Genomic DNA, 25,671 nt, shown 5'->3' on the forward strand with positions numbered 1-25,671 from the left:
CTTCTGCGGATATTTCCTTTTTCATTTTTTGGGAAATGTTTAAGAGGCATCTTGGAAATAAGTAGCTTTTTAATATTTGTTTTTTTTTTACGACGATATTTTTTTATAAGTACATCCAATGTATTTGTTTAATACAGCTTAGAACGATAGCATCGAGGGTTTTATTATGAAAGAAAATACACGCACAACGCAAACTCATTCGCACAAAATAAATATAAAATAACATTCCCAGACTAATGTTAACACGATTACCCAAACGGAACACACAAGTAAAATAAATCGTAATGTAGAAAGTTTGAAATTTTGTGCTCATCGAGATTTTGGAAGGGTCGCTGATTACACTGGCGGTCACGATGCCGGACCAGTCCCCGGGGCGAACCGTAAGGGTTCGTTAATACGAGCACATCTCTATTATATGAGTGTGTCTGTCAGTGTATGTGTGACAGCCTCTTCTGTACTATGGGAAGACTTGAGTTATGTTCAGTGAAGTTGAAATGATATGAGGATGCTAACCAATTTATATGGGTACTAGCTGGTGCCCGCGACTTCGTCTGCGCAGGTTTAGTATTTCGAACAATATGTTTACAAATTGTAGCCTATGTGTTATTCTGATGTATAAGCTATATTATTGTAAAGTTTCATTAAAATCCATTCAGTAGTTTTTGCGTGAAAGAGTAACAAACATCCATACATCCATACATACAAACTTTCGCGTTTATAATATTAGTAGGATCTACAGAAGATAGAAAAGTTGTCATATAATATATACTTGATTCTTTTTCTGTCTCTTATTTAAGCTGATATGGTAAATTATCAATATAATAGTTATTTTGCTTTGTCTAGTACGAAAAAATGCAAGTAAATTAATAAGGGCGACTCTGAAATGACGCTTCTCTGTTCTTATGGAACTCTTTAAATAAAAACAGAAAAATATAACAAGATAAATTGCATCAGATCAAAAACTTTCTAAACCAACTTCAAACGCTCCCAATTACGGACATAAAATTGTATCCCATTCACCTGTCACAAAAAGTGACTAACAAACAAAATTGATTACTCCCGGTCATTAGGACTCAATCTAAAAGTAAACCCATTAATCAAAAACTGTCACTCATTACAATATTCTAATAATAAACGAAAGACCGCAAAGAGAAAAGGGGAAAAAAGGAATAAGGCTGGCTACAGACTACAGGCTCGTTTAATTTGTGTAGCCTGTCGATATTGCATCCCGCACCCCGCGCCAGGATTAGAGCAGGCCTTATTTTATCTTTTTTTCCACGAGACCATGTAATAAGCCGAATTAATCCACGCAGTGTTGGGACACGACAATAGGTTGGCGGTAATACCCGGTAATCCCCGCTCTATTACGTAAAGTTTCGCTAATTTATAGTGTTCATTAGAGCGCGCGTATTTTTTGCTAATTTGAGTTTAGTGTAGTTTAAAATAGAGTTAAAATTATGGTTTCTTTTTATTAAGTTGCTGTTAAATTGCGTGTGAGAATTTAAGTGGTGTGGTGAAACATGATACTTGGTAAGAAAATGTACGGTAATTTATACTGTATTTCAGTAAATTGTTTGTGGTTCACATTTTGGTACATCGGTGTCATAAACGTCTAGACAGATTCTCCCACTTATAATATTAGTCAGAACATCTCCCCAACAGTATCCCACCCCTTAATCTTAAAGCGATAAATACGAAATCCAGGTGTAGCAGGTGACCGCTTCGCAAACTTCTTGCAGCTAATCCTTACTAAAACAACTCGCCATGATAAATGATACCAGGACTTAACAAGCTCCGTAAATTTAGGTTTCAACTTTTATTTATTAATTAAGAAAAACGCCACTTAACCCCGCTCGAAGGCGCTGCCATATTTTACTTGGATCAACTTATTTTTTACGATATCGGCCGCGTTTGGGATTAAAATCGGTTAAGATTTTATGAATAATTTATTTTGTGAGTGTGTGTTTTTTATAGAATTTAAGGTACTTTTTGCATATTCGATGATATGACATATTTCTAGTATCCTGTTATTTTGTGTCCCTTCCCATGAAGGGAAAACATACATAATTTTCCATGCCCTGTACTCTTCCTACTGTCACACATTCTTCTGACGTCTGTCAGGCTAATTTGACGCATTCATGGTGTATTGTTAAACTTGAATTGCTTCCTCACTCAAAGTATCAACAATTGAGCGTATCAAAGGATTGATAAAAACAAAGTCTGGTTATTTATCTGGGCTATACATCAAGTGATTGGGGAGCCAGCAAACAACGCAATCAGTTCCGCGTGGGGGGAGGAGGAGGGGGTATAAATCATTCACAGATCAAATATCGTATCACACGACGCTGCTTTGTTTATGTGGTGAGGGGACAACACTAGTTGAAGTGTGGCTAGTGATGTACTATGGCCATAGCTGGGCACCGTTAATAAAATTGTTAACTTCGTTAATCGTTAATCCGCTACAAAAAAAGTTAGCTTCGTTAAACGTTAAAGCGTTACATTTCGGAAGAATTAACGCAAGTTAAAGTTAATCGTTAATCCGTTAACTACGTGTAAAATTGCATTTTTATATCGTAAATAAATAAATGTGTAATTTAATCGTTGGACATAAGGTGCATATTCCCCTTCATAAACATTAACATGTTGAAGTTCTCGCCTGAAAGCGGGGCTCGTTTTGGTGTTAAAATGTCTTTACCCGTGGAAAACAGACGTTCTACTGCAGCGCTTGAGGGTATAGCAGTATTGTATTTAATAAATCTATAATATAAAAATGAATCGCAAAATGTGTTGGTAAGCGCATAACTCAACAACGCCTGGACCAATTTGGCTAACCCTTTTTTTGTTGCGTTTGTTATTGTCAGGAGAAGGTTCTTATGAAAAAAAAATAGGGTAAAGTAGAGAAGTCAGTTGACGGGAGCGAAGCCGCGGGCAAAAACTAGTAGATTTATAAATATCTGTTCCGCGAGGAATCCGGTGCTCCAATACCTACTCTTGACATTGAAAGAGCAATTGAGCTGAATCGGGGGTCAAAGGTGTTCGTACAATCTCTTGGAAGAAAGCACCATAGACCACATCCACACAGTGCGGCAGATTATGCAGAAGACCGAGGAGTATAATCAGCCCCTGTGTCTAGCATTTGTGGACTATGAGAAGGCCTTTGACTCGGTTGAAATCTGGTCTGAAATCTGGTGTTTCACTCGCTGCCACGCGCCGCGCTCGCCGCGCCCGGCACTTGTCTGAACCTGCTTTTCGCGCCTCGTCCCGCGGAGCCGTACGGTAAATTAATAGTAGGCATTGGATTAACGATTAACGGACTTCTGCATAATTAACGGAAGTTAACATGTCCGTTAACATTTTTTAAAGTTAACTTAAAAGTTAATCCGCTAATCAAAATGTTAACTTCGTTAATTAACGATTAACGGATTAACGAGTTAATGCCCAGCTATGACTATGGCTTAGTGCAACTAGAATGTAAGGTAACCTCAGAAAAACTAAAAAGAAGTTGCTGATGGGATTGATAGAATATTAAATAAAATACTTAAGGAAATGTTACATTACCCTTCAAGCATGCTTTAAGGTCAATAAGTTCATCAAAAGACTCCCTCAGAATTACAAATAATGATAAAGTATTAACCTACATTTCCTTATTTACCAACCAAAAAAACGAGGCCAACAAAGTTATTACACCAAAAATAGACAAAAGAATCATATAGAAAATCTATCATTGATCAATTGAACACGCGTCATGCGTTTACGGTCACAAGCAGACATGTGTCACTGCTCAGATGTACACAAATTACATTACCGATAATATTGTTGATGCGTACTCGAATAGAAAAGGCCGGTAATATTAGATACCGACTCGCGATCCGTGAAAGTCACGGCGGAATAGTGATGTCACTATATCGATATTAAATCGAAGACGTTGTTTGGTTAGCTGTTTTTCTCCTGTTTTTTTTTTTATACCAGGATAGTAGGTTCTCTTATTTTTGTTACACAAGTAACGATCAATTTCCTTCTTAATAAATAATTTGGGAGCGCAGATGTGCCGGACATTTTGTTGAATATAAGATGAATAGCTATGTACAGAACCCAAACTTGACACTTTGTTATGTACAAGTAAATAGGCTCAAACACATACTATTGTCGTGTACCATATCACTTTAGTAAAATACATACATTACAGAATTAAAATCGATTCAAAAATATCGAGAACTCGAATCAAAATCGATAGGCTGATAACTTGCATCGTATGATGAATAGGCTCGGTATCGTGACAGATCGCGGACGGCCCAACACTCGGGTTGCTATCACTGACCCCCCCCCCACTCCCTAGGGTACGCACAATGATGTCCTTGTGTTTGTATGGCTTGCACACTGACCCCTATTTGACTGTTATTCGGGATCTTAGTGGGTCAGACAGAGATGTATTTAATAGAGTATTGTTGTTAATGGTTTGAAGAACAATAGTTTTGGTGTGAGCAAAATATTGTTTTATGTGAAATTCTGTTGTGATTCAAAACATTTGCACACAAATATAAAATAAATTACAGTTGTACGCAGGTGTAAATGTAACAAATCTCTCTAACTATTATATAGCACTATAAAGCGTCCAAGTCAGAGCACTGACATTGGCTCCACGCTGCGCTGGCTACATTTTAGTAGCCTCATCTTTTGTCTGTGCCCGCAAATTGGATTCATTCGCCCAATCAATACAGAGCGCCCACACTTTTCTAAGAACATTTTACCTGCGCGACGGAACCCGCCCAAGAAAATCGAGTTCCCTCTTCATTAGCTTGTACAACTTGCTAGACGGGATTTTAAAAAACTTTTTCATAAGGCATTTAGGCCCGAGTCAAGTTTTCCATCAACAAAATTAAGGTACGCTCTTAATATCAAAACTTTGTCTTAATGGATTTGGAATTTTATATTTATTAGGCCTGCGTTCGCTGAGTGCACATTAAGTTATCAATTTGTGCTAAATGAAAGACTTGGCTTGTTTCATTGTAAATCGGGATGTAATGACTTTGGTTTCGAACTAAGTTTGTCCTACAAACTCACTGTTGCGAAATTAAGTATTTGCATTTTAAAAGCTTAGCCATTTTGCATACATATTAAATAAGATTACGCAATTTTTTCAAGCAGGAAACCTTTCATTTGCATCCATGATATATTAAATGATTGTTTCCCGGCAGTGAGTGTCGTCACTTATCACCGCTGACTTTTATTGAGTACATGTCGATTTATTTTAACAGCAAATTGAACGCACGCCGCTCCCGATGGGAACGAGCGTCTCAGTTTAAATACCACTCATTTAACACTGAAATTATCCGGCGGCGACAAACGACCTGGCGGCCATTAATTCAGCGTAGCAGCTCGCTGCACTTTACTACAAAAAACTTAAAAGAATCAAACAGCATTAACCGCTTAAGTTTCGCCCGCGGGCGTCGCATCGCAAAACTCACTTTTAGCTCATTAATTTTCATCTTTTCGCGTACAACCTAACATAATTCACCCTTGAATGCTCCCATACTACGTGATAAGGGTACTTTTATACTGGGCAACAGAGGAGCGCTCCGTTTTTATTAAATCTCGCGTCAAGTCGCTCGAGTGTCGACTACTGATAGCGACGCGCTGTTTATTTATAAAACAACGCTTTTTCCGCTCAAAGTGTTTCAGTTTTTTTTTCATCCGTGTCGGTGGAGTCCGTAATACGTATTGTTTTCTCCTTTTGAAATGTAGGGACGCGTTAAAAACGTCTCTGGGTACACAAAGGGTAGGGCACGTAATGTTGACGGCGCGCCGAACGGTCGCAGGAAGCCGCGCCGCATTAACAGCGGACACAGAAAATGACTGGACATCATAAATCCCGGAGTCTTTCATTCATCATGATTTATATGCGCCCCTTAATTGTACGTATTAATGTTACGTTTTTGTTTTAAAAGTTTAAACCGTCTGTAACGAGGAGCAATTACGTGGAGTTGTACTCGTATTTAGAGATGTAGCCATGCGTGCGAGACTACTCGCAACTGTGAATGTATTACGTCCTCACAACTCGGTAAAATCTGAGTCGCTGAACATACTGTCATCCAATAGCTCATGTACTCGTATCTCGAGCATATGTATGGAAAAATATGCCGACAAGCAGACGCCCGAATACATTCCCGTTGTTTTTACGGCAATAATAATGTATCAATCAATCAATCGGCAGTCTGCTACTCGCTCGTGTACCTGCGCCCTCGTATTCTTGTTACGGTCAGTGAGTTCGCTACAAGTTTTTTAATCATACTTTTGGTGCGGTCTCGCAAGTTTGCACGGACTGAGGCGTAATTTTCACAACACTACGCGAACAGAGATGATGTTTTTATTTATGTTACAGTTTGTAACTTGATAGTAAATAAAATAGTGTTAACTATTTGTTTTCATAGTTTGGTTAATGTTTGTAGAGAATTTTCTTTTTAATCTCGTATTTTAGTCTGTATTTTTAAGTTGCAGCTCTTTATTTGACTGGGCAATGTTTTTCGCACTCACTCGTAATGTAAACTGTATAAAAATACACAACAAAGAAATATCCCGCAAAACGAAACGAACATGGAAATACAAAGCGAACTAATTTCGTTATTTAAATTCTCCAAAAGTTAAAAAAGCAGTGCTTATAAAGGTAATATCATTGCAAAGTTAGGTAGATTATCGGCCACTACAGTTACCTACCAATGATTGGGTCCAAATATCAGGGGCTGAGATTTTGTGGCGAAGTGCTCTTTATTCGGAGCGCCGCAAGCTTTCTCTTGTTATTCTATGCAAATTACAGGCCCCCGCCGAATGTAGACTAAACGGGCATTTCGGAGATTCGAGTTTTTATGCAAACAGACCTAAGTTATTCAAGTGCGCGCCTTTGCATGAAACTTGCATACAAAACTGGTTGAATGCGCTAACGTTCATGCGCTTACCGGCGGCGGCTTGTTTCTGTATTTTCTAGGAATTCTGTTCACTGACGCTGTATTTCTAACTAAGTGTCGCGGTTTACCTTGATTTACTTATCTATTTAGTTAAACGGCTTTTAAGATTTTAATCTGGATTTTATAATACTCAAATCTTTTTAATCGAGAATAATAGCATCTTATTGCCAACGGGTTGTTGTTTTAGAATATATTCAAAAAGAATCTTCACGATTCGAGGGCCGCTTGTTACAGCTAAATGAAAAGTAAATATTATTACATCTCTCGAAAGTTTTTTAAAAGGCAAAAGAATTGAATAATTTCGGCATACATTTGAAAATGAATTTAGAATTAATCACGTAGTTTTGATTGTATCATAATGATGCTTTATGTTATTTTCTGAGCGTGAAACTTAAGTAAGTTATTTCAATAAAACTCCTCAGGGACATTGGGAGAATGGAAAAGATTTCTAAGTCGCTAATCTGGCACGTCTAGACCATTATAAACAAGTAGATTCGGATCTAAGATCACCAACATCTATAAGATACGGTCGGTAGAACAGCGGAGGAATTAGAGTCACACACACATATACGTAGCTCACGCACACACGCATATATCGTGAGTTACCGTATATTTTTGTAGTCGTCTTAACGTGTTAGTTGGCGCGTTGCCAACACGATATGCCGTATCTTACCTAGTACCTTGATTAAATCAGATAGGTCCCGGAGTGGAAACAAACAAACGGTAAGGATATAAAACTCCTTGATGATTCGCAAATACACTGTGTTTTATTGGGCCGGGAAATAAATCCGAGTTGACGGATAACGATGTCGACTTCATTACACGCAGAACTGACAGATATACATATTTCTTGGTTTGTAGGTATATAAATAAACGTAAACATTAATCATTCCAAGTATAGTAAATGTCCTAATAAGCCTCTTTACTTTTAATTTACAGGTACAAATATTGCCTATGTCTATCTGTTTAACTCTAGAAACAAATTGATTTCACAAGCTCATGCAAAACTGTAATACATTTAGTATAATGAAAAGCTTTGAATAACCAGTACATAGCCTCAGAAAGTAAGAATCTCACTAAAAAAAGTCTGCCTTGACTTTCACAAAGCATAATTGGCTTAATAGCCTCTTATGCCCACGTACACACGTTCTATTCTTAGCCACAAGAATGGTCGGAAAAGTTCTAATTTAGTATGAGAGACCCTCTCACCAGCGTGTTTATTTTAGAGTTGAATAGCCTTTGTCTTATAATAGCACAATAACTGTCGAATATCGTCATCTACAAAGCAACCTTATATCCTTTAAAATTATATCAAAAAATATCTCGAAACAGTGATATTATTCACGGGTTTGTCCCTCTTTTGAAGGTAGAATTTTCTCTCACCTGATCATTTAAGCGTCTAAAGACCAATATAATACATAACTTATACAAAATAATTCTCATTTTAAAGCGAGAGCGTCTATGCCTTAGATTGGCGCACTAACGACTGAATAATTACACAATGATCCCTATTACAAATGCAAAAATGAGGATCCCTGATGCATACATAATGTTCCCTTTTTCTGTGGTCCGAGTTATGAGCATACCTTTCTTTACGGTTTTTTTACGTTCCTTTGTTTTGGGATTATGAACATGGTGAAATATAGTGGATTTAATCCTAATGTTCTTGTCAAGTACTAAAATGTAGGACGGGCAAGATAGACCACTGGTCTATATTTGGCAGTCTAAATTGTGAAGTTCTGCTTTATTCATACTCATTCTGGTTTATGATGATGATTATCACAATTCTGTTTTATTTATCTTCGATACGCGTCCCTTAAAGCCTTGTTCGATATCACGACGATAACAACCACACTACTATCCCATCATCCTCCGAGCCTTTTTCCCAAACTATGTTGGGGTCGGCTTCCAGTCTAACGGGATTCAGCTGAGTACCAGTGCTTTACAAGAAGCGACTGCCTATTTGACCTCCTCAACCCAGTTACCCAGGCAACCCGATACCCCTTGGTTAGACTGGTGTCAGACTTACTGGCTTCTGACTACCCGTAACGACTGCCAAGGATGTTCAATGACAGCCGGGACCTATAGTTTAACGTGCCATCCGAAACACAGTCATTGGTGTCTAAGATATACTTAGAAAGTACATACAAACTTAGAAAAGTTGCATTGGTACTTGCCTGACCTGGGATCGACCCGCGCCCTCATACTCGAGAGGTTGGTTCTTTGCCCACTAGGCCACCACGACTTTTTTTCCCACCACCACTACTATCCCAATATCAATTAAACCGCATCGCCATCCATATAGGTTAAGTAATCAAAAGAATTCCATTAAAAAATCTAGAGTACGCAAACAGAGTCCTTTAATTTCCGCTCGTCTATTTACAAGTAAGTTGCACCAAGCGGGCTCCGGCAAACATCCCGCCGGTAATGACTGGACAAACAGACATCTGCATACGGCCTCCGCCTCAGAAATGCCCTTCAACCCTCCCAACCATGCACCCACTGAATTTATTACCTTATTTTACCCACTCCTTATTTTTGCGAAGATTTTTTAGCATTTTAGGCAAACGTTTCTAGCAAAGTGCTGTTAGTTTCACAGACCTTTATGGAAGTGGCGTTGAGTTCGGCGGATTTTATTGAAAGAGCTCTTGTCCTATATTTTTGTGTTCGACGTGCTTTTGTGTCAGTTTTTTTTGGATGTTGATAAAGGTTGTAACTAGGATTAGATATTTGTTCTTTTGTTGTTTTATTTGTACTTTTAGAGTGTTAAGTCTGGTTTATTTTGCGGACGACAAAATCCCCACACTCTCAATAATATTTTTTATTGAATGTATGACAAGGTTATCAACTCAACAGTTAAATCTGTTTATTCACATTGCTTGCCCAAAATTAAATATCGTAAAAACCAATATAATCTTTTACAAAGTTTGACATAATCCCTGCACCTTACTTTAAAGTTCACCTCATGTTCAATTTTCGTGACGGAAATTTTTCGCAGCCCGTATTACCATATTGAAACAAAGTTGTCTATTCCCTTTATTTTGGCGCGCGTGATGATATTTCGCCTTGTTGAAGCGTGCCGTGTCCGGGCCGTGGAGAGCCGGAACTCTAATCAAGGCTCCGTCACGCCGGACAGGCAGCGCCGGTCCGGTGTCTGCGGCCGGATAGCCAGCTAACCTGAAATGACTGGCGAAATTTGTTTCTTCGGCCGACTGTGTGATTTGTGCTGCGAGCTGTGCGTTTGACGATTGCTTTTGGACGCAGAGCGTAAAGTGCACGTCGTAGTCTATATTTTGGTTAGCCATAAATCTGTGGTGCTAATAACATCCATAAATAACCAGTCAATCAGACATAACCTGACTGAATAACGTTAATGTTAATCGTTATTGCTGTATCATCGCACAGTGCGCAGAAATAAATTCGTATCATCGAGTAATTCAGTGAACGAGGTGTCACCTCTAAAATTACTCAAACTACTCAATAAAATTGAGCAAGTGTAATAACAAATCTTGCTATAAAAGCTTTATAATATATGTGGCATATGCCACAAGATATTCAAATGAACAAGCACCATCTGAGCAAACATCTCAATGAATGAATGCTACCAATCTTGACTCCACCAAAAACTTCTATCTCAAAACCTATATTCAAATAAGCTCATAGCGAACTTCTCGCACGCTCAATAAACTATGCATTTATGTATTCGCTTAATTAGCAACACAGCGCGTTCGGGGGTAGGCAGAGAGGTCGGCAGTAATGGTATGCGTGAGCCCCCGGATAATTAGCCTTTGTTACTCTATGTTAATAAAGTTATACTGTATTTCCATATCGATCTGCGGGGACTAAGAAAAACAGTGAATCAGCTGCTCCGAGATGCTCGCGTGGGTGCCTTATCTCTCGCTATTCGACTGCGTACGTTGAAAGCTATGGTAAACGTGAATATCTCAAGTAATATAAATTAATTCGAGTTTTCCCCATATTCACTTTTCCCTACTTTATGAAGATTTTATACATTTTAATAAAATATTTTCCGTAGGTAAATTCCACAAATAAGGTATGATACCTTGCGAAAACGCTGACGAAAGCGGAGATAAAATAAAAACCAAATTGCCATCAAATTCAAACGCTCACAAAGTCGAGAGCGTCAATTTCATGTTATTATCGCGTCTCATACTCGTAACAAGTTGAAATACAAAAACCGGATCCAAGCGAACAGCTTACACGACAGTCAATCTGTTCTCGACATCCCGCTTCCGAACCATCGGGGAGCCATTACGATGATTCCATAGTCTCGATAAAGCGTTCTCGAATATTCGACAGAGTCGATCGAAAATATTCTATCATTACCTTAAGCTGCGTAGTAAATCGTCGATTTCATCGCTAACTTTGATAATATTGGAGCGTTCTCGTTTACAATATGCGAGGGCGAAGCACGTTCGTCCCGGTGATACCTACATACATATGTAAATGTTTTCAATAAGGGTGCTCGGCGAGAGGGCTTCGCGCGTATACAGATGATAATTCAGACCGTCGTGGACTGCCATGTAGCTACCCACGCTTTGCGATATTTTCGCATCACTTTCTAGGTTACCTATAAATGCGGTGCGGTATTCGTTAATGTGGTTTGGATGACATTGTAGTCTTTAAGGACAACATCAGTTTATGTCTGGATTTTACTTAGATAAATCTTTGCCTAGCTACAACGTACTTATTTAAAAGACTTTCGGCTATCGAGGACGTATAGACTTTTCATTAAAAATACAGCTCTACAACTCATTAAAACCACTACCCATACAGGTGCCATTACACATCCCCACCAAAGAAAAAAAAACTGATAAAATTGCGAGCAAAAAAAAACGGGCCAGTAAAATAAAACGAATCCGTGGAGCAAATAAATATGGCGGCACACGGTAGGTCCTGTGACAATAAAGTGTAGGCGTTATACCGAGCGCAATAATCTGCACCGGCCCTATCTGACTGCACTGTTACACGTCCACCAGGTTACGGGAACAGATTCATGTAATTCGGGTAAATATAGACATCAGATATTACTTATTTGGGAATCCCGAGATGTTGCAAATATTTTTAACATTAAATAAAGATATTAGTCATAGCTAATACATATTATGACAGCTAGTTATAAAGTCCATCATTATCTTAGACTTCCTTAGAAGTCAAGATACCTATTGGAAAATGTGAGTTCCTAAAAAAATAAAACATCAAGGATCGTAAAAATTGTGCCTATTTTAAATGAAAAAATACATAGAATATTTTTAGTGACTTTTGCGTTTATTGGAGGACCACCTTATACCGTTTAATTGTAATTTAGTTTTTTTTAATTATTATTTGGGAGAGTATATGTTTTTATTTGTGTTTGTTCATAGCAATATGGCTTGCAGTGTAAAGCACAGGTGTGCGTCGCGATGTTAGTAACACGTTACAAATGTCAGTGATCGTTGTTCTAACTTACATTTACGACTTCTCTACAAAAAAGAAAAAAGAAACTATTGAAATTCAAATGCATATTTTCAGATTTAATTTAATTATATAAATCCTGTATGAAGCACCAATTAAAAAATCATTTAGTTTATTCATTAGTCTAACATAAAACCTTTTTTTATATAATAGTTTAGTTGGTAATCAACGCGATATTGTAAAAGTTAAATACACTCAATTTTTTAATGTAACCTAAGCTCTCTTTATTTTAATTGGCAACAAGCATTATTTATAATTTAGAATTAAAATAATAACTGAGATTTTATATTTTAATTTCTGAAAAATGTTAACGAAATTAAACTACATTGAAATATATTTAAAAAGCGTTTATAGGCTAGTCAAAACACTGGTTATACAAAAATATTTACAGGTATTAATATAAGTGCCAACTGGTAATACACGGTTCTATTGGCAAAGTTATTAATAGCGCAGTAATATGTAATGTTCAAATCCAAATAACTGTATTAGTTTATTATCATATCCTGTTCAATATTATGGTTTTGGTTGTTTGTTAACACACATATTTATAAACATTTTATCTTTTATTTACTTGTCTCAAAATATGTACTGAGCAAAGAGCCTCAATAAAAATCCTGCAGTCACTTATGTTGTCGATATTAAAATTCTAATTAAAATAATTGAATAAATCCAACGTTAAAGAGCTCAGAATTAAGCAAAGTAATATTACTCAGCCGCGAGACAGATACCTAAAGTCTAATTACTGTGCTACGAAAGTGAAGTAACTTCGTAGCGTTTCGTAGCAGCGTAGTCACCGTAGCGAGCGTAGCATTTGTCTCTAATACATTTTGTGATGAGTTATGACTTAATTTTTAAGCAAGGAGTTCCCTTGTTATTAGAATTTTTGTGCGTCATTTTAAAAATATGTTAATAAGACGAGTATAAAATGTGAAGGTTTAAAATATTTTAATATTCATTCAGGTATCTTTATAACAAAGAACTTTTTAGTTTCAACGTGGTTTGATAAAATTTCAAACAACATAAAGTAGCCTAGCAATTGCCGACAATATTCTGTATTAATAGCCCCGCTTTTAAACGAAGAGGGTATAATCTCGGCCATTGTAATCATAAAGCCATATAAATATTAGGTGCTTTAGTAGAAAGCCACAATTAACAATATAAAAGAATCTCGTTAACATTGTAACATGTTAGAGTATTTATTAAAGGAGGGAGGAATAAAAGTCAGTTTTTGGATTCACGTTTTAATCATGGTTGGAAACACGATCTGTGTCGGCCATTTTTGTGGCTTCGCCGAAAATATAGTATTTTTGAACATGAAAAACGTGGCCTTAATTAATTTTCGTGAGTTATTTACTTGGAATATCATGTTTTATGTATTTAACGAGGTGATTGGGTATCAGGTGGTTTGGGTCTCTGATATATTAGGTTAAATATGTTATGAGCAAAAGGTCTGCTTAATTTAATTTGAACAACCTTAAAAATTCCTCATAATAATGACGTGGAATAGAATGACTTTTACTATTGTTACTACATAATTTTATTTTATTTTAATTTTTTAAATAATAATTCCAGTCCCAAAAACAATAGTCACAACGTGAACTAAAGAAGTAGCAGAAACTATTAGTCTCAACAAACGATCAAACACCAAGCAACTGCAGACGCGACACCTCTCAAGCCTCAGATCTTACCTTCACGATATGTCCATAAAACAATAATACCATCATGTTTACACACACAGGTTGGCGAAGGTGCGACATAGATTAAGCGACAAACACGTTGAGACAACAGACTCGTCACTTAATTGAATGACGCGTTACTGCGAAATTATTTCGTCACACAGTGCGGTTAGACTGTCGACACAATACTTAGTGTTGTAATTATGTCGGTTATGAAGGAATACTGTTTGTACTGAGATAGTGAGGGGTCGGTTTCTTGGAACGTGAGTGTAAAATGCTAAATGGTTGTTTTGACGTATATGAGTATGTATGGTGAAGATCATTTTTATTGTGTCTAGTTAATAACTTGAATATTCTTATCAGTAGGATTGATGTCACTAAACTTCTAAAAATATTAAGATAAAAAGTGTTCTAAATATAGCCAAGAAACATTTACGTCAACCTTATCTTTTTTCCCAACAAAATAATAACGATAAGTTTAAAAAGTAAATAACATTTCCCAAGTTAGCACAGTCGTCACTTCTCGTTGTCACTTTGTACCAGATTTCGCTTCAGCTCACATTTAAAACTGCTAACAACGTTTAATTCAAGTTTCATGTTTTACTTGTATCCACGTTGCATAACGTTTTAGTTAGGTTTTGCATTGTACTTAAAAATAACAAAGTTAATTAATATTCGCTTTTCTAAGGCAACAGTTTTACGTAGTTCACAGAAACCATGTGAAGCTCTCCACTTTCCAAAATGCGCGTACTAATACAATCAAAACAAACGGAACGCTTTGGAACGTGCACGTAAAAACATAATGAAGGTTCTGTTGACTCGCATATTAATATTGCGCGCACTCACTTTTAATATAGTAAGGTCGATGCCTAAACAAATACCGCGTCATCGTCGCGTCTTCATTTTAAAATACACGGGATGCTTTTAATAAGGGTCGTTTCACACTGTTTGTACTGGGGCGGGAAAATCTCTTAATTTTGCGCCCGCTTCGCCCATAAGCTGAGTAAATAGTTGGTGGCGCCCTCTGACGGCGGTTATCGCGGGCCCCGAGTTCGGAGCCACCGGCTAATGTGCCTTTTGATATTACTCTCCAAGAAAAATATAGTGGAGCCACTTATCTAACCAGTTGACTTAAATGTTACGTTATTTTAGTTTTTCAACATTAATTTTGTTACGTCGAAAGTCAAATTGCTGAGAAGTTTCTAGTTCACTAGAAATTAAAGTCTTAAAACTCAAGTAGCGAAGAAATTAATTTAATATTTTTGTGCAAAATTGAAGGTGAGGCCACTTGTTTTCTTTAGATGAGTGAGTACTTTTGTGGTACAAGTAATTAAGATTCTACTTTTATATAATTTCGGTAACTTAATGAAGATGAGCTACTTCATTTTTTGAAGATTTTTTATGCCGATAACTTTTGAGAGAGATTAAATTATGATGTCATCATATTCTATAAACCTGTTAAGTATACAAACGTTTTCTAAGCTGGTATCATGAACTGCTCGCAGTGTTACCAACATTATTCAAATGCCTCTAAAGTTACGCAGTAGTTAACAGCAGCAACAGTATACATTATTATCCATGTAATATGTCCATATTGCTCAGGGTTATGTCCTGTTGAGTTTGCCCTTGTGACGTCATTACATCATGTGTTATATGAAAGGGATACCTGGGGGTTAGAAATATAAGCTGATGATTACCCCGAAAAAAGTCTACAAAACTAGCAGCTTTTCAGTTCACTTTTTTGTTGATACAATGATGGAAAGTTAACTGTCATATCAGTATAGATATCAATTTATTATCTTGGTAAAAAACATGCATTTACATCACCATCACTCATTAGATAATCTTGAAAAATTGTGTACTACGAGTTTGATTCGCAATAGAGAGCTTCATGTATTCATCATAAACATATTTTTATTAAAAGTATGATAAACAACTTGAGATTTATTCAACATACTGTCAAAGAAGATCCTCAAGCATAAAATATAGTGAACTACAATGCAAAGCCTTCTTCAGGTAAATCTCAAATCCAATATCCACACTATAATAAGAAGCCCTTGAAAATCTCAAAGCGAAAGAATATGACAATATATTACTATGCTGGTGCTCATTTAATAAGGCCGGTTCTTCTACTATGAGCGTGCTTGAAGCACTTGGAATTTTCTCTTAATAAGCCGAAAGCTGAGGCCAATTATTAACAACAACAATGTTACCTGACCGTCGAAGTTCAGTGTTTTGTTTATTTTGAACCCTCTTTTGTTTAATGTAGGATTTTTGATGGAAAGTTCTGGTTTGTGATATACATATATTCTGATGCAAGCGTGGGCGTCTGATGGGCATGTGATGCGGAGGAATGAGAGTCATGTTGTGAGGAAGGTGATGAGTATGAACGTGTATAGTGGAAGAGGAAGACCAAAAAAACGATGGATGGATTGTGTGAAAGTAGATATGGTAAGAAAGAATGTTACTTGTGAGATGACGGCAGATAGAAGAGTATGGAAGAAGAAAACATGCTGCGCCGACCCCAAATAAAATTGGGATAAGGGCAGGAGGATGATGATGATGATGATGATGATGATGATGATGCAAGCGTATGGGTATATTTAAGTCCTGTTTGAAAGTTGAAAATCTTTGCTCTCCTCAGCATTAAAAAATGTGTGTCTTTAAATCACATTTACTTCTAATATATATATGTTAACCTAATATTAAATTAAGTTTAAAAAAGACTGTTTAAATTACTCACGTTCATTTTTACCTACACACATTTTTTCGTTCTTTAACATAAAAATTATCTACTTCATCTACATACGCAACAAAACAAATAAGGTCAAAGTAGGACCCCTGTATCACAAATGAGGTTGCGACCAAAAAGATAAAAGGCATAATGCATGCGACCTTCGACAAGATTATCTCTACCCGCAGACAGATTTCAATGATTTTTTTACGTAACTGCGATGAATAGGCTTTGCTGAAGGGGTATTTTATTTATCCGGATTATTTGGCATTAGGCTCGCCTGATGGAGTAGAAATTAATTTACCTTAAAGGTCTTTTAGTATACGTAAATGTTGACAACAGTTTAATAATGTTTCAACTACATAAAACGTCTCAGACAAAATAATTTTCATTTGCACATGCTGATGTTATAGTTTCTTCTAACAAACTTATCTGTGCCTTGACGCTTTCAATTACTACACCAAATTAAACAATTATTATAAACTCAAACAAAGTTATCGAACAAATTATTTTCGCAACGAATTTTAAAGTGAATCAGTCAAACATTTCACGACGGTCAAATAATAGACAAACTAAATAGAACAACTAAAAATAAGGGCTACGAAATTTGTACAACGAAATACGTTTTCAAACGAAACGCCATACAAGTCAATCAATATTTGTACAGAATACAAGACTAGAGGTAGAGAGGGCCAGACAAAAACGTCATTAGGAGGAGTTGAGAGCAAATCCGGGGGGCGGGAGTGAGCGAGCTTTTGTGTCGTCGCTCGGCAAAAGGAATTATCGGGCTCGCCGAGTGCCCGCCGAATTTCTATTCTGACTCCAACAAAACCTCACTCGAGCTGACTGTGTTCGGCTTGTCAACGCTCCAATGCTAGTTTGCACTTGATTACAGGACACCATTTTTACTATATTCACGATTATAGTGAGGTAAATTTCACGTCATTAATTTGGCAAACATTTACCTTACGATTATTGTAATTGATGTAAGTGTTAAGGATCAATTAATCTAGACGTGTAACTAATTCAACGTAACGACAGATGCATAACCGTCCACAAGTGGATGACGTCACGCACAGCAATGATGAATGTATATCAGATTCCTATTAATCAAAGTGCACTGTTTCAATGTAACAAAATACATTCGCAACCAAATTGTGACTGATTACGAATTGATTGAAAATTGATATGTTTATTATACACTGGCGATTTATTTTGTGATCAATGTTCCAATTAAATTTACTGATATTCAATGGTCAGCGAATAAAGTCTGAACCAGATAATGGGCGGTACATTTTGGCCGTGTAATAAGCGTAGGACGGCTTCTTTCATTTATTGGGACGCTTTTACCCCAAGTTACCTTTCGTAACAATTAATATAAGTGGATTCCTGTCGAGGGTAAGCGGGGGTAAGTTGTAAGGCTCCTAATTACAATTTGCTGAAACACGTGTAGTAGGATTATGAGCCGTAGACTACAGCTTTTTATGGGTCATACTCTAATGAAAGGACAATGGGCACTTTGTATGGGATTTGGTACCCGCTCCAACAGTAACGTATGATATATCATTAGAAAGGTATTTACGTGAAGAATAATAAAAACTATGGGGCTTGCCTCAATTAGCTGTCCGATCCGAGTAACGATAAAAATTGAATCGACATAGAAACAAGTATGTCATCCATATATGCAAATTCATTAAGAGGCATATGTCGTCAGTGTAATAATTTAAAACTCAGGTAATAGACATCTTACATTGTTTGAGATACACTCTATTATAATCTAAAAGTTGTAATAGTCTATGGAGTCATACTACGGAAACACAATCGTCATCTGATTTGACAAAAGTTCAAAACATTTCTATTCACCTTTTTTTAAGAAGAAATTCATCATTATCTCAGCACCTCTTGAGGAGCTTCTAGAAGATTAAGTCGTAATATGTACTATGTTAACATCGTCTCCTGACTTTTCAACCTTAATTGATTGTAAATACTGAAAGACTTTCTTCAAATACATAAGCTAGTTCTGCGTGAACTGCAAAGAATTGCACAGTCTTTTTTTAAAGCACTCGGCAGGCAAACATTTTAAGAAGGCGAAATTCCTGTTTATTTGTTACTTTACCAGTTTTTATTCAATACAGTTGGATTTAAGAACTACATCTACGTTGACGATTTACGAACATTACACATTCTATTATTCGATGTCACGCGAAATGGACAAGGATTTGGGACTAGTCGTCATAGTATTTCTTTTTTGCCGTGCCAAGACCTACGCGATGGTACTAGAATCAACACTGTTGGACAGGGTACCAAAACGCCCATCGTCCTTTATAGAATGTAGCTGTACTGTATTATAAGTGAAATGGTTACTGTTTCCTAGTGTAAAGTTATACTATGATTGTAGACAAGTGTAGAATAATCAAGAGTATCTTTTCTCATTTAGTTCTACAAGAAAACTTTAGACTGATCTTTAAGCAAATTAGCATCAAAGCAATTGAACTGCGGAACATCAATTAAGGACATTAACTTAAAGATTAGCAAAACGAGTCGATTATTCGAATTAATGCGTATCGATGTTTTGTTTTCGCTCGTAGGCCCCGGGCGTCCACGGCCACTAATTAAAAAGTTAAACTGCTGGTTCGGACAGTCAATTTTACTACTTTTTGCCGAAAACCGAACTTCACAACCTATTTACAAATGCTGTACTTGTATGTGTTTTGTTGTGTACTTCGTTTTGTATTGTCGGATTGCTACGTGAATTTGAAGTTTTAAAATTGGAGCTCATAAATTGGGTGAGAATTTTGGTTATGAATCGAAGCCTGTAGAATGTTAGGAAGATATCTCTAGAATCATTGTATGATTAAAACAGCACGCACAATGAGTAATTAAAAATTGTCTATAGATTCTAAGATGATTTAGTTTCTATCCTTTCGGCCCGAGATGTGATAAAAAGTAAGGGAGATTAAATTTTCCGTACGATCGTAAGCTTGTTAGACCATATGAAATTTTGACGATAGGCTGTCTATTTACTCCACTATTTACTTTTACTCCTTTGTGAAGTCTAGATCTATTATTATGTTTCAAAAAGCTAGCATCACATAACCCATCTTATTACAACACTCTTGACCTACGTATCAACTACACGACCTTTGCGCGACTGAATCAATTTCATCTCAGAGACATCTTTTTACAATTATATGAAGGTATGAAAAGGTCAAAACCCTTTCTTAGGACTAAATATAAAATCTTTAATACCACCCACGTTTTATTGTGATGTCGCGCAAGTTCAATTAAAAGGATATTAAGTTACAATTGGTTTAGGTTTTGGTGACTTACAAATCGCTACCATTTCAAGAGGGTACATAAGTACTTTTGACACTATCGAAATTAAACTTGTATAAAATATACCAACAGAAAAAAAAACAATATTCTCGAATTTTTTTTTTACGAAATTCTCGCTTATGTTCTTCTTCTGAAAGAATGTAATTCAAACTACATCCATCAAGGCCCATTGTAATGGCTCGTCAATGTGAAATCAGCCCCATCTTTATAGTAGCAGTAGGGTTGCGTGAAGCCAGGGCTCACTCTGTTTGCGTTAGTTCACTAACTATTCTATCAGCGTACGTACGTAGGCGAATAACTCAATGCTTTGTCGACGTGTTACGTGTCTTAAGTGAGAGCGGCAGCGGCAGACCGTTTATACGTCATGAATCGACAAAATAATGGGAATAAAGTCGGTGTTATAGACTTAATAATAATGTACATAAATATCGTATTCCATCTTGTAAAATATGAGATAGAGGAGGACTATAATATCTGAAATCACTAAACCGCATTGATCAGGCGTGGTGATTAGCGCTCAATCCTTTTCTGTGTGAGAGGAAGCCTGCGACCAGCAGTGTGACGATAAAAAACAGGCTGATGGTAACAGGATGTAAATCCTGGAAAATTCCCATCATGTAAACTAGGGCCAATCATCCCCGATTTGATCAACAACCTCCCTTAACCTTGTAAATGAACAAATATGTAGTTCCTACCAATTTGCTCCTGAAACGGGAGCGGAAAAATGAAGGAAGTTAAATAAAAGTGTGACGTAGAAATCTGACGGAGCCTCGGAAAGTAGTTTATTGAAAGCGAATAAGTTATTTCCGTTGAAAAATGTTTGTAAATTGTTTGACGTTGGAGATGAGGACGGAAGTCGGAGAGACTCGCTTAGGACCAAAAGACCAAAATTGTTGACGGAAAAGCAAGAATGATTTATTTATTTAGAAATACGTATATGCTTTCGTTTCGAAAATGTTAGCTACATATATGGAGTAGAATAAATTCAAGTATTTGTCAAACACTTAATAGTGATTCCAATAAAGCGACATCCAACATATAAATGCAAGCAAAACCAGCCCCAATCTTTACATTAAACATAAATAAAATTCAGTTCCTTATGTTTGGTCTTCTAGTCTATAAATAATAAGGTGTGAGACCGCGGTCTCTCGTATCTTGTCGTGCGACACCGCGATCTCTCGTGTCTTGTCGCGCGACATGCGGTTGCGTGCTTACCGGCATAGTTTGACTTCCGTGCAGGCTCGTGATCGCTGCTTGCGCCTCTTGGTGCGAGCTGAACTTTACGAACGCGCACCCTGCAACAATACATAGAAAGTTATTAAGAGATGAAGGTTGTTGATTAAGGCTAATAGTGTATGGAAATAATTATGGACAATCTTGTAAACTTTTTAAAAATAAAAGTTAAAAAAATGCTTGAAATAGTTCCTATAGGATATCCACACTAATGTATTCAGTTGTTTATGCCAGTTGAGCTGTATACACTTTATGAGTTACAGTGACATAGAATGTAACCAATAGAACATCTTGAAATTAATTAAGCAACTTAAAAAGATTTTGTTACAAAAAATATAGCAATATTTCACAAAAACAGGTTTAGAAATTGGTCCTTCAATCAACGTAATCCACGCCCAAAGGAGCAAAGAGCAGACCATCACACAGATCCAATCACTTTCCACAAACAAAGATTACCAAAATAATGCGATGGAAATTATTAAAAATGTGTTGCGGGAAAAAGGAAATCTTAAACAAGGCCTGGTCGCACCGGGATTATCGCTCAATTTTTCAATAACAAGCTGTCAGAGGCTTTGGCCGTGGTCGTATCAATCTTGCTCCCCACAGGTACAAGGGACGGGCCGGGGGTAATCGCGGAGGTGTGTAACCAAATAACCATTGTGTGCCACCAGAATATTTTTTTGGGGGATATCGATTATTTTTTTGTATCGATTTTGTGACGAATGGAGATGTTTTGAGGGAAATTTTGAAGAAAAGGCAAAAATAAGGTTACTTAAAGTATTCATCCTAAAATAATAGGCCGCGTTGCCATACAATATAGGCCAGACTTTGTAACAAACATCATCATCCTCCGAGCCTTTTCCCAATCATGTTGGGGTCGGCTTCCAGTCTAACCGGATTCAGCTGAGTACCAGTGCTTTACAAGAAGCGACTGCCTATCTGACCTCCTCAACCCAGTTACCCGGGCAACCCGATACCCCTTGGTTAGACTGGTGTCAGACTTACTGGCTTCTGACTACCCGTAACGACTGCCAAGGATGTTCAATGACAGCCGGGACCTACAGTTTAACGTGCCATCCGAAACACAGTCCATGGTGTCTAAGATATACTTAGAAAGTACATACAAACTTAGAAAAGTTGCATTGGTACTTGCCTGACCTGGGATCGAACCCGCGCCCTCATACTTGAGACTTTGTAACAAACACATACTACAAATTCAATACATAATTACTTTTGTCTGCCTTGCAATAGTATATTTTTTTTTTAAATTGAAAGTACCTAATTTATTTTCGTCAGAAACAATATAGACCGTGCCTATTACGTGAAGAATCAATCATTGTTACCTGAAGGCGAAAACAATACATTAGTATACATTTTTGGATTAATCTGTGCAGATGTTAAAATATCGACGAGGAGTCTGTTCGACGTACATCGATCACTGCGGCGGGTCGCGAGAGCGGCGCCTATCAGCGTCATGTCAGCCTAATGACGACTGATGGAGACCTTTATGAGGTTACCACCACCCGGACCCGCCAACTTGCTTCACCAACTAAATCAGTTACGCGGTTACGGGTTGATCTCTCAGATATATTGAGAGTGGCAGGTGCCATTCTCTCCCCAGTAATATCCCAAATAAATCATTATAATGCTCCCATAAACTTGACCAATTCCAAGTTGAACGTTTTAAATAGCAAACTGTCGGACGCCTCGGAATACACAATTTGTTTATTCAACGAAACTGGTAGGTAAGACATCGCGCCGAGTCCCACATTGATTATGCAGATAGCTCCGTTATTATCATCTGAGATGTTTTAAGAAGCGAGCTCACAAAAGCACCGTCGAAATTGGTCCACTGGTTTGGAGATAATCGAATATAAACAATCAACAAACTCGCCCCTTTTTGTTACATCAAAACGAATATTATACATTCCTCTCTCCGGTTGAAACATAAAAACTGTACACACGAGTGTTATACTCGCTAAGTACGCTCGTAACTTCTTATTGAATCAGCTTTGAATCCCGCAAAAAAACCGCGCCACCGAAGGTAAAAACTGTACCGGGAAAATTGTGGTGACTATTTTATCTTTCGCAGAGCTCTCCACGAGAAAAGTACGATTATGCTCGACTGGCTTTTATTCGTATTATCCTTTGTTCAACTGGATAAAGGACCATAGCTGAAACGTTTTCCGAAAAGGCGCCTCAAATAAATTAGGACGCACTTTTAAGCCCCGCACCATGTTTACATCCCCGCCTCCTGCAAAAATAGAGACAACGCAGAATAAGCGCCGATATACACGACAGAAAAAAACAATTTGTACGTCGCGATCGACGCGGGACTCGCATAAAAGAATAATAACGTGGATTGTACGACGAACACAATTTAAATGGCGACAATTGGTGGAGCAAATTGAGGAGCGACTGCGTCGGACCGCGCGGCGAGGTGGCGCCGCGGGCGGCCGACTCCCGCGCGTTACAATGAAACGCCCGCTCCTACCTCCGGAAAAGCCATTATGAGAACGTCAGTTGGCGAGTGAGAAAGAAGTCAAAACTTCGCCGGCAAACATGGAACTATTTACTGCTTCCACATTCGGCGACGTGTGCTTGGAAGTTGGATGCAATTTGTTAACCCTTTATCGCGAGTGCAGACTCGACTGGTGTGCAGATAGCGCACGCAGGGGGTGCGTGGCGCGACGCGAGGCGGCACCAGGTAACCTGGCGGCTCGCCAAAGATCTGTTTTCCTGTTGTTGGCGGACAAACTCACAGATCAGTTTTTATCGCGCGAAAGGCCTTTATAGCCAACCGATAGGGGGCGCCTCCGAGCAAAATGTTTTCACGTCGCCGTCGAACACAAATATTATTGGATGGTTTTATGTATCGGAAGCATTACACGCTAAAAACTTTGGCACTCGACGTCGGATATGGCGACACTTAAAATCTGACGATAATGTAAAGTGTAGCGGTACACTCGGCTACTTGATTTTGCGATACGTCTTTATTTCTTGTCGAACTGACAATTCAAAAAGTAGCAATTCCATCGACTCAATAAGAGTGGGAGCGTTCGTTCGCGGAATATTTACTCGACAACTTAACAGGATAATTTGTCAAAGGTTCTTTGACGACGACATTTTTTGTGTGAAGACGCACCTTTCATACATTTGACAGACGTCATGTAATGTAAACAGGAGCGTCGCACACGTCGACATGTGGGCTCTTCAAAAGAACATCTTTGTGCGTCCTCTGTGTGTTTTTCGTTAAGTTATTTTTTTATTATGATTTGAAAAATGATGTTGTCAAAACATGTCTTTATTCGTCAAGTATTACTTGAGAGGAGGTTGTCGAAATATTTGGTGTGCCAACATAAGTGAAATGAATGATCCCCATAATAATAATAAAGTTAAGCCCCGCAGGGCATCTGAGGCGGATGACGGGGAGTAGCGACCCCGCGGGGCTATATATCCGAGTGCTCCAGGGAGAGTATACTGTCCCCCACCTCCGGCTTGCCGGAGTAAAGCATGACGGGGGTTAGGTCTCCCGCCTCTTGGCTTGCCTTCATCGGCCGGTCAGAGTGGAGTCGCTAGAGCAAGGTTAGTCCTGCTCGGAGGGTAGGTGCCTCGTGGTAAATGGCGAGTGGGCCGGTGATGCTGGACCCACAGGGAGCGCGTGATCTGCGTTTAAAGTCCGCCGAGGTATCCTCACCCTTCTCAGCCGCTCATGTCCCTGTTGCCCTCTTGTTGCTTTTCAGTGACTGATTCCCGGGGGCCCAGTAAGTGAGTTGGCGAGTCTCCACCTGCCATTTTAACATGTATTTAATACATTGTCATCGGCAGGTGCCATAGTTCCCGTAGTTTCCCCATTCCTAGTCCATTAGCATCCCATCACAATAGCCTAAGTAGTTTTTATCCATAGTTAGCAATAGTTTAGCACAGAACCGGGGATTGTTCTTGGGTACATTTCTATAGTGTATACAGGGATAATCGTCGGTTTTGTGTTACCATTTCATTAAAGTTGTCTCAAAAGGGCTTCAGCGTGTTGGCTTCGGCCCCACGTTCGCCTTCCAAAAATCCGGGACTCTGTAGTCCCGTGGTCGGTTAGAGACATACAAAAATAAAGTTAATATTTATTAAGTATAAGTTTTGCCACGTGTGTCGGCGGGAAAGTTGCGCTGGGTGTAAACATAGCAATAAATTAGCTTTGCTAGCTCATCGGTTGTACCGTCATAGTGGGCCATTTCCTACATGTGAATGCATCTTATGCTGA

At 38.0% G+C, this 25,671-nt stretch overlaps 1 protein-coding gene across 7 annotated transcripts in view; it reads right to left on the minus strand.

Annotated features, from left to right (window-relative positions):
- Positions 1 to 25,671, minus strand: part of LOC124629528 (CUGBP Elav-like family member 4) — a 572,069-nt gene that overhangs the window by 16,214 nt on the left and 530,184 nt on the right. For all 7 annotated transcript variants that reach the window (XM_047162943.1, XM_047162946.1, XM_047162945.1 and 4 more), the window contains one exon: positions 21,396 to 21,475. In XM_047162943.1, the coding sequence (XP_047018899.1) occupies positions 21,396 to 21,475 (80 nt within the window). The remainder of the gene's footprint in view (positions 1 to 21,395; positions 21,476 to 25,671) is intronic.

The sequence above is a fragment of the Helicoverpa zea genome, chromosome 4 (assembly GCF_022581195.2).
Source record: "Helicoverpa zea isolate HzStark_Cry1AcR chromosome 4, ilHelZeax1.1, whole genome shotgun sequence".
Lineage (NCBI taxonomy): Eukaryota > Metazoa > Arthropoda > Insecta > Lepidoptera > Noctuidae > Helicoverpa > Helicoverpa zea.